The following is a 10349-nucleotide window of genomic DNA, read 5'->3' as shown; positions in this document are numbered from 1 at the left end:
AGTCTTCATCAGGAAGCTCACCTTTTAAGAGGGCGGTTCCTATTTTTTCTCTCAAGGAAATCATCAGATAAGAAGGGATAACTCTTCTTTCAAAAATTGAAATGATATGAGATGAGAAAATTCAACTTTGAAAAAGGGGTAGGTGAATCTCTCGCCTTTCTCCCTTGGCTCACTCCCTCCTCTCCTTTGGCCACATGGTAGGGAGATGGCTAGAGACTGACACATAGTAGGGGGAAAAACTTGTGCTTAATAGAATAGATATAGATATAGTAGTAGTAGTAGTAGTAGTAGTAGTAGTAGTAGTAGTAGTAGTAGTAGTAGTAGTAGTAGTAGTAGTAGTAGTAGTAGTAGTAGTAGTAGTAGTAGTAGTACCCAAGACAAATGCAAACCTCAACCAAAGCTTCAGTTGAGTAGCCCCTAGGAGCCTGTTTTTCTAGAATATCACCCTTCACCTCCCCTTTCTGAAACTAGATTTTGACTATTGGTCTAGTCCACAAGATTCTCAATAAAGGTAATAAAGATGTAGCTTGCTTTCTTGTACCATCTCTTTGTTCTAGGTCCATAACTGACTGGCTTATTTTCCCCCCGTTGCTTTCTTAGACCCTGTAAATCATCACACTACATCATTAGGCACAACCCAATATGTCTGCAACAACAAGTGACCCCAAAAGGAGAAGGATTAGATGATAGCAGATTGTAGGGACTCAATCAATTGAAACAATTCAACCCCACTAAATTTATTAACCAAGCATATGGACCGGCACATACATATACATTTATGTATCAGTCCATTAACATCAATTCCAGTATCACAAGCTTTCTGAAACACAATGCAATTTCTGGAGTTCCAGATTTTCCATAAACAACAGCACCTGATAATATTAAAGATCAGATCAACCTATCCATCATTAGTTGTCTTGGGATGAATCTTCTTCTGTCTCTGAGGATGATAGATAGGATTTAGTGTGTAGTGTGAGGTGAAAACAAGGAAGAAAACACAAGGCCTCTATAGCCTTCCACCTCGCAACTTTGGAATACAACAACAATATGGGGGCACCAGAGACGATATCACACACGTCTCACTACACTCAACTCACTCTCAACCTATGGGAATGGCCAGGTCATCGAGGCCGGAGCTCGGCGGCTCAAAGTATCCTCTCCTGCAGCCGAAACCATAGACAATGGGGCACCACAATCCCCAACACAACACACTCTTTCTTCACACTTCACCCTTCCCAAACCACCCACAAAATCACTCCTTCCATTAAACACATAGACAAGAACCCACACAGGTTGCCATCCAAAATTGAACTCACACACATACCCACTCACTTGATTTGCCAATCCACTCTCTTTACTGCACTCTTCTACAGACTTTCCCGAGTACGCATCAATGCACACACCCGGCTCACTGATTGTCCAGCTTGCCCAGTCATAGCACACACCAGAGGCCCCTCCGCCCAGTCAGCTGCCTCCGCCTTGACTCCTCTTAGGCGGTCACACACACACCGAGTCCACCAGCTAGCCGAGGTCTCCACGGCTTCTCTTCCCTCTCTGTCGCCAGCAGCTCTTTCCGCTCAGTGAGCTCTGTGCCTCTTACCCAAGAAACATACCCTCCACTGCTCAGAGGTGGCCACCCCTATCCACCTGTCTTCAGCAGCCACAGCTGGCCCAAGCAACCTTACCCAGGGCTCCTTCTAATCTCGTCGCTAGCAGTTGCAGTCAACCCCAACCACCGCCAGCACCAACCACGTTAAAACCACCTGCTCGCCGGCTTACTCCTCTCTGTCGCCAGCCACCGCAGGCCACCCGCTCAACCCTTCTCTTCTTTGCTACCAGTCACCGCCGGTCTATCAGCAATAGCATGAAGGCTGCTCCCCAGCTAGTCGCCTGCGCACCCAGAGGCCGTCGCAACTGTAGCCAACCACACCTCTGTCTATCCTCTCTGCAGCTCTTGGCTTTGTCAGCCCTGCGCTCTCAGAAGAGAAGCATCCCTCCAGGCGGCTCTCTCACAAGTCGTCGCCCGCCACCAAAAACCTTTGTAGAATCACCAGAGACTCCCCTTCATCACACGGCGGCCACCTGCATTCTCGAGGCCTCTCCTCTGCAGTATCACCAGCCACGCCTGCTATCAGCTGCTCTCACCCTGAGAGCTTTTTTGCACAAGGCGGCCCCCACGCGGCCCACACCAGCCCGTGTACTTGTCAGTAGAACCACCCTCGGCCTTCTCTTCGCGCGAGCCCTGCTTACCAAAGAGCGACTCACCAAGCTCTCTAGCCTTTGCACAATCACTGTCAAGAGAGCGACCCTTCTTCTTCTGTTTCACCCCGACTTTCTTTTTTCTGCAAGGTGGCACCCCTTCCTTTCCATTTGCTCCACACCTTCTGGAGGTGGCACGCTGGCAGCCCAATAAAACCTCCATGTGGCTATTTTTTATTTGGCCATATTAATATTATATTTCTTTTATCCTTTAAAGCCTCAATAATGGTCACCATCACAACCTTATTACCTTGCTTCACCTTGATATACGGCGCCCACGCTTCCAGTACAAGAGCTGCCCACACAAAAACCGACTGCATCATAACTTACTAAACATGACAATTGCCATCGGTGCCCTGCATTTGGCAACCACCCGCCGCACACCATACTGCTGCAATAAAAAACTTCCAAATCTCCAGCATCTGCTCCCAAAAAAAACGACACGCATACCAGCTCACTGCAAAACCACCCACTCTATACATTTGCCAGGGCATTCAGGGCAAAGCTTATTCGCAAACCACGCATCCCATATGTACATAGACTCAAAACACCTTTCAGATTTTTGCCTGACATACTTTGCCAACCCCCCAGCTTGCTAGAGCATTCATGCTCAGCAGCAAAAAGATAAATTCCAATAGCTATCCACCAGGATCAAAAGGAAATCTCGGTGCATCTACCTTCCAATCCTTCAAGCATTTTCCTCTGTCAAATAACCATTGATATATCTTGTTATGGTCTTCCACTTTCAGCAACCCCCTGGGCTCTTCATATATAGCTTCATCAATATATACTGCATTTCCTTCTCCATACCAGCTCACATGGTCTTGTGATGGAAACAACCATTCTTCACCTCTACTCCCTTCTGACACATTTGATTCCCACTCATAATCATATACTGATTTAACAAACACCTGATCTTCAACTCCTACCTCATGATCATCCAATTTGCAACCTGAATCATTGGTTTCCAACTCTCCCTCTGGACAAACTGCGAGACCAAGACTATAGCCAAACCACTCATCCATATGCTGAGCATCAACATGTGGTGTGTCCATCATAAACCCGTTTCCCTTCAGCCCATCAACATCAAACACAGCAACTCATCATTGTCACTTCCCTGTAGTTTCTCCAGCTTCAAGACCATTGGTGATCCTTCAAGATTCTCCACATCTTGCACAGGCATCCCTACCAAGTCTAAGCTCCCTAAACTCCCAGGCAAAGCATCTTGGTCCCCTCGACCAACAACAATAGCCTCACATGCATTCTCACTCTACTGACAAAACCGACTCATTCTCTTGGGCATGACAAGGAACACACACCTTATGATCAGCAACCACACTTGCGAAATCTATCACGTCATCATCCAAAGTAGCATCCAACTCATCATCAGTCACACCATCACTCCCTTCCTGCACAACTGGTATGCAAGTAATCTTCTCCAAGGAAGCCAACTCCAACAGATCATCCAATGCATTATCAAGAATACAGTCCAGCTCATCATCCAAAGAGCATTCCAAATCACTTTCCACAACAGCATTGACATACGATTGCAAGGACATCTCTTCCTCTACACAAATTGGCACCTCCATCTCTTCGTTCGGCATAATAACGTCTCCGTCGACAACCCCGCTTTCCAAAAACGATGGCTTCTCTTCAAAACCTGTCAAGCACTCTTTTTGCTTTGGCTTTTTAACCTATATGGAATCCTCATTCGGACACCCTTTCAACCACGAAAAGAACCCTGACGGCTTATCAAGCATACATTTATTCACCTACTTTAGCTTTGAAGGCAATCCTTCTAGCAAAAAACATTTGGCATCCTTTCCAGCATTAAAGAGATCCTCATGCACACCCTCTGAATGCATACCGAGCTCTGCCATCTTCTTCATCTTCCACTCCTTGTCCCTTGCAATCTGCACAGCATCCTCAAACGTTTTGGGTTTCTTCCCTTTGACCTTGAGCTTCAACGCAGGAAGCAAACCACTTACAAACAATCCACAAACATCGGGGGAGCCTCACTCTGCAAAGAAAAGCACCATCGATCCCACAACCCTGTGAACACATGCAAAAAATCATCCACGTTTTGTCCTTGTCCCTGACGCAAATCATTGAGTTCCTGCCATACCACACTCGAGTCTTCAACTCACTGGAACCGCTCCAAAAGAGCCTCTGTCAACCTGTCTAATGTCAAAACACTAGGTGGTACAGCCTTAGCTTCCTTTGCTTCAAAACCTTTGAGCCAATCTCTAGCATCACTCTTCAAAAAGATCCTCAAAAGTTTTAACACCTGCTCTTCATTATCAACAAGGTTGCTAATCATTAGGGGAAGGTTGAGGTCTATAGGGGCCCTTTAAGATGCCATGTGATTAAAAGGTTATCAAGGAAAAGGGCCAATCATGTGATGCCATGTATACAAAAATGTTGGGTGATTAAAGGTGGTCAAACGATTCTCTAGAAGATGCCTTTTTATACTTTTCATTCGTAAAAAATGGGGGGGAAAGTTTTTGAAATTTCGGACATCCATAACTTCTACATATGAGCTCAAAATTTGTCAGAGATTAGAGATCCAGAATCTACTCGCTGAGCTCTTTCCATAGATATGTCACATGATATGGTTTTGCCCACTCAATTTTAAATTCAATTTTGGCGAAAAACTTTGAAATTCAAACTTCTAGCCATTTGAAGAATAAGAAGGTATCTAAAGTCAAAGAAACTTAATATTTTAACATAAAGTCATTAAAATCATAATATGGCACCTTAAAGGGCCCCTATAGACCTCAACCTTCCCCTAATGGCACGCAACCTCGAACCTCTCAAGAAAATCTGCCACATCCTCATCTTTATGCCCATAAAACTCAGGATACATCAACATCCCAAAAACCAACACAACACTGCAAGAAAAAGTAGCTGACGAGTCGTGCTCCTATGGGGCATACACCCTCTGGAGGTGGCTTCAAGTACAACTACTCCCTGCTAATAAATACCCTCAAAGGCAAGAGCTTGTTCCTCCTCAGTGGGGGCACCAAAAAGAATGTGAGGTGAAAACAAGGAAGAAAACACAAGGCCTATATAGCCTTCCACCTCGCAACTTTGGAATACAACAACAATATGGGGGCACCAGAGACGATATCACACACGTCTCACTACACTCAACTCACTCTCAACCTATGGGAATGGCCAGGTCATCGAGGCCGGAGCTCGGCGGCTCAACGTATCCTCTCCTGCAGCCAAAACCATAGACAATGGGGCACCACAATCCCCAACACAACACACTCTTTCTTCACACTTCACCCTTCCCAAACCACCCACAAAATCACTCCTTCCATTAAACACATAGACAAGAACCCACACCGGTTGCCATCCAAAATTGAACTCACACACATACCCACTCACTTGATTCACCAATCCACTCTCTTCACTGCACTCTTCTATAGACTTTCCCAAGTACGCATCAATGCACACACCCGGCTCACTGATTGTCCAGCTTGTCCAGTCATGGCACACACCAGAGGCCCCTCCGCCCAGTCAGCTACCTCCGCCTTGACTCCTCTTAGGCGGTCACACACACACTGAGTCCACCAGCTAGCCCAGGTCTCCACGGCTTCTCTTCCCTCTCTGTCACCACCAGCAGCTCTTTCCGCTCAGTGAGCTCTGTGCTTCTTACCCAAGAAGCATACCCTCCACTGCTCAGAGGTGGCCACCCCTATCCACCTGTCTTCAGTAGCCACAGCTGGCCCAAGCAACCTTACCCAGGGCTCCTTCTCATCTCGTCGCCAGTAGTTGCAGTCAACCCCAACCACTGCCAGCACCAACCACGTCAAAACCACCTGCTCGTCGGCTTACTCCTCTCTATCCGCCAGCCACCGCACGCCACCCGCTCAACCCTTCTCTTCTTTGCTACCAGTCACCACCGGTCTATCAGCAACAGCATGAAGGCGGCTCCCCAGCCAGTCGCCTGCGCACCCAGAGGCCGTCGCAACTGTAGCCAACCACACCTCTGTCTATCCTCTCCAGCTCTCGGCTTTGTCAGCCCTGCGCTCTCACAAGAGAAGCATCCCTCCAGGTGGCTCCTCCTAGGCAGCTCTCTCACAGGTCGTCGCCCGCCACCAGCCAACACCCAAAAACCTCTGCAGAATCACCAGAGACCTCCCCTTCATCACACGACGGCCACCTGCATTCTCTTCGAGGCCTCCCCTCTGCAGTATCACCAGCCATGCCTGCTATCAGCTGCTCTCACCTGAGAGCTTTTTTGCACAAGGCGGCCCCCACGCGGCCCACACCAGCCCGTGTACCTGTCAGTAGAACCACCCCCGGCCTTCTCTTCGCGCGAGCCCTGCTTGCTAGAGAGCGACTCACCAAGCTCTCTAGCCTCTGCACAATCACTGTCGAGGCGACCACCAGAGAGCGACCCTTCTTCTTCTATTTCACCCCGACTTTCTTTTTTCTGCAAGGCGGCACCCCTTCCTTTCCGTTTGCTCCACACCTTCTGGAGGTGGCATGCTGGTAGCCCAATAAAACCTCCATGTGGCTATTTTTTATTTGGCCATATTAATATTATATTTCTTTTATCCTTTAAAGCCTCAATAATGGTCACCATCACAACCTTATTACCTTGCTTCACCTTGATATACGGCACCCACGCTTCCAGTACAAGAGCTGCCCACACAAAAACCGACCGCATCATAACTTACCAAACATGACAATTGCCATCGGTGCCCTGCATTTGGCACAACCACCCGCACACCATACTGCTGCAATAAAAAACTTCCAAATCTCCAGCATCTGCTCCCAAAAAAAACGACACGCATACCAGCTCACTGTAAAACCACCCGCTCTATACATTTGCCAGGGCATTCAGGGCAAAGCTTATTCGCAAACCACGCATCCCATATGTACATAGACTCAAAACACCTTTCAGATTTTTGCCTGACATGTAGCCTTCTTAATGGAGGTTGATTTATCTGTTGTTGTAGGCTGACTATTGGGGTTGGAAAGAATGCAATGTAAAGTTTTCCTTTTCTTTTTATAATATATATATTATTGGTCCCAAAAAAAGTAGTAGTATATAGTATGGTATATATACTAGTACTCTTTTATAGTAGTAGTAGTAGTATATAGTATGGTATATATACTAGTACTCTTTTATACCATACTAGTAGTATGGTATAGAAGTGTAGTAGTATAGTATAAAAGAAGAGAAGAAAGGAGGAGTTGCCACATGGGGCAGTTTCCAAATAAGTTATAGAAGAGAAAGGAAAGAAGAGAAGAAGAATATACTTTCAGAATCCAGTGTTGGGTGAACATGGAGCTTTATACTTGTTGGGAGGTTCATATTAACAATCTTTTGGCATTCAAATTTATGAATGCTTTCTCTCCCATCGTGAGTGATCTTGCTTTATGGCGTACTAGTGGGCTAACCTGTGCTTTGCACATATATAATTCGTAGCTTCCTATTTTTCAAATTTCCAAAACTTACATCTCCTCGAGCGTCCAAATTGCCTCCCGAACCCTTAAATGCATGCCATGTGGAAGCTTCCTCATCCTTTATATATATACTATATAGAGAGAGAGAGAGGAGAGAAAAAAAGAGGAACCCAATCGTCAATGTGTGGAGTAGTTATTGAGCCAAAAAAAAAGGCGTCCAAATTGCCTCCCGAACCCTTAAATGCTTGCCATGTGGAAGCTTCCTAAAACTCATCCTTTATATATATATTATATATATATATATAGAGAGAGAGAGAGAGGGGAGAAAAAAAGAGGAACCCAATCGTCAATGTATGGAGTAGTTATTGACCCAAAAAAGCTAAGCTTTGACTCCACGTTGTATGGTGAATTTCTCTCGGTTCTATACGGTGGCGTATGTGGACGCCCGTGACCCCACGTCGTCCACATAACACGTTACGTTTGTGTGTCTGTGTGTGAGAGAGAGAGAGAGAGACGTGTGGAGTATGAAGTCTCGAGGAATCGCTTTCAGTCACTGGTGTGGTGGAGTTCAAATTCAAAGGGAGGAGGTGGATCACAGTCACTGGTGTGGTGGATTTCAAATTCAAAGGGAGGAGGTGGATCGCGGCGTCTAGAAACGCTGTGCACGAGAAGTCAAAACCGCCCACGTGTTTTTTCGCACGGACACCGGCCTGAATTCGGGCCTATAAAAGAGAAGGGCCGGGCTCTCCAGCCTCCACTCTTTCGTGTTCTCAGAGCTGTGTTTGAAGGTAGTGCCTGCATTGAGCTTCTGCTAGACTTAAAAGCATCTTTGTTTTTCGTTATATTATAGCCAGCTGCAATGTCCACGTCGAGCGTTATCGTCGTGGTGCTGGTAGCACTTGGTTACGGTTGCCTTATGTGCTGGGCTCAGCAGTGCGGCAGCCAGGCGGGCGGTGCAAAGTGTTCCAACAACCTCTGTTGCAGCCAGTATGGGTATTGCGGCAGCACCAGCGCCTATTGCGGAGCAAACTGCCAGAGCGGGCCCTGTACTAGCGGCAGCAGCACTACTAGCCCAACTCCGTCCACACCGTCCGGCAGCACGGGGGTGTCTGGAATAGTAACCAGCAGCGTCTTCAACCAGTTTCTCTCCCAGCGAACCTCCTCCAGCTGCCCGTCGAACGGCTTCTACACCTACAACGCCTTCCTGTCCGCCGCTGCGGCCTACAGCGGCTTCGGCACCTCCGGCAGCTCTGACGTCCAGAAGAGAGAGCTGGCCGCCTTCTTCGCCAACGTGGCCCACGAGACAGGGAGTGAGTACAGCATCCTCATTCCACCTCCACGTCTACTTCTACCTCTATACCTCTCTATCTACACCTCCGCCTCTCCATCTTGTACTCAAGTATCACCGTTCTTATGTTCAGCATTTTGTCTGCAAGTATCACCGTTCTTATGGGCAGCGTTTTGTCTGCAGGTGGTTGCTACGTAGAGGAGATCAACAAGGCAACATACTGTGATTCATCATCCGCTCCATGTGCTTCGGGCCAACAATACTATGGGCGAGGACCCCTTCAGCTCACATGGTAACGAGTTTTGCGATAATCTTTCCCTTGTTTTTCTCCGCTCGTTTTACTACTGAATCCTAATCGCAGTGGTATCGCACTTGCGCTTGCAGGAACTACAACTATCAGGCTGCCGGCAAGGCCATCGGCTTCGACGGAATCAACAACCCCGGTATCGTGGCCCAAGATGCCACCACCTCCTTCAAGACCGCGCTCTGGTTCTGGATGACCCAGCAGTCCCCCACCTGCCACGATGCCATGGTGAACGGCCAAGGCTTCGGCGCCACCATCAATGCCATCAACGGAGGGATCGAGTGCGGCAGCTCCGCCAATCAATCGGAGCAGCAGGACCGCATCAATCTCTACAAATCCTTCTGCTCCATCCTGGGCGTCCAGCCCGGCAACAACCTCACTTGCTAGCTAAAGCTAGCAGCTATCGCTTGCCATCCTGAGCAAGTCGAAATTGAATAAGACTAGCGCACCAAATTTGAATAAGACTACTTCTCTCCGTTGATTAACTCCAAAGACTTTACAATATCTGCCTCGTCGCCTTTTAAAATCAATTCACGTGTTTTATTTCCGGACGAATAACATTTTTAATTTAAGGCCTCATTTAACTTGCAAGAAGACTAAATGATGTGCGTGAGGCCATGCAAGGCAGTCAATGCAAGATCACGAGAAACATAGTTTATCTTTTTGCATTCATAAAACTTTTGATGATCTAAAGGCCCTTTACCCTCCTACATTCATGAGGGCATCATGAATCACAAACTAAAGACCTCACTAAGAGGTGAATTTCTTGGCATCAACATCTCTACACTATTATTTCCACTATTCTTACCCTTGCTTCTCTACACTATTATTTTCACTATTCTTACCCTTCTCCATCATTCACCCACATGTACTCTCTATGGCCATCGAGAGAGAGTTGGCCAGCACAATTTGAGAGAAATAGAGAGGATTGGATAGAGTAAGAGAGATTGAAAGAGTTGAAGAGAGAATTAGAGAGAGAAAGAGTGAGTGCAAAAAAGATACATAGGGAGAGAGAGAGAGAGAGAGAGAGAGAGAGAGACGTAAAGAGAGTAAGTTAAAAAGAGAGAGTTAGAG

General features: G+C 47.0%; 1 protein-coding gene across 1 annotated transcript; it reads left to right on the top strand.

Moving 5' to 3' along the window:
* The first annotated feature begins 8428 nt into the window (after window positions 1-8428).
* Window positions 8429-9760, top strand: LOC147637520 (endochitinase 4-like). Its single transcript, XM_086799308.1, has 3 exons — window positions 8429-8993; window positions 9155-9263; window positions 9356-9760. Exons 1-3 carry the CDS (start codon window positions 8543-8545, stop codon window positions 9660-9662), a joined length of 867 nt encoding a protein of 288 aa, XP_086655434.1. The 5' UTR covers window positions 8429-8542; the 3' UTR covers window positions 9663-9760.
* The last annotated feature ends 589 nt before the right edge of the window (window positions 9761-10349 follow it).

Source organism: Cibotium barometz, chromosome 6, assembly GCF_041138505.1.
Source record: "Cibotium barometz isolate CiBa-2024 chromosome 6, ASM4113850v1, whole genome shotgun sequence".
NCBI classification, from domain to species: Eukaryota; Viridiplantae; Streptophyta; class Polypodiopsida; order Cyatheales; family Cibotiaceae; genus Cibotium; species Cibotium barometz.
The sequence above is the reverse complement of the archived record's forward strand: the minus strand, read 5'-3'. Positions and strand labels throughout refer to the sequence as shown.

What these genes read in the sequence shown, in the direction of transcription:
- LOC147637520 (XM_086799308.1), top strand. Translation starts at nt 8,543, where the DNA reads ATGTCCACGTCGAGCGTTATCGTCGTGGTGCTGGTAGCACTTGGTTAC. An exon ending in CGTGGCCCACGAGACAGGGA is followed by an intron (nt 8,994 to 9,154) that starts GTGAGTACAGCA and finishes TTTTGTCTGCAG; the next exon opens with GTGGTTGCTACGTAGAGGAG. An exon ending in GGACCCCTTCAGCTCACATG is followed by an intron (nt 9,264 to 9,355) that starts GTAACGAGTTTT and finishes TTGCGCTTGCAG; the next exon opens with GAACTACAACTATCAGGCTG.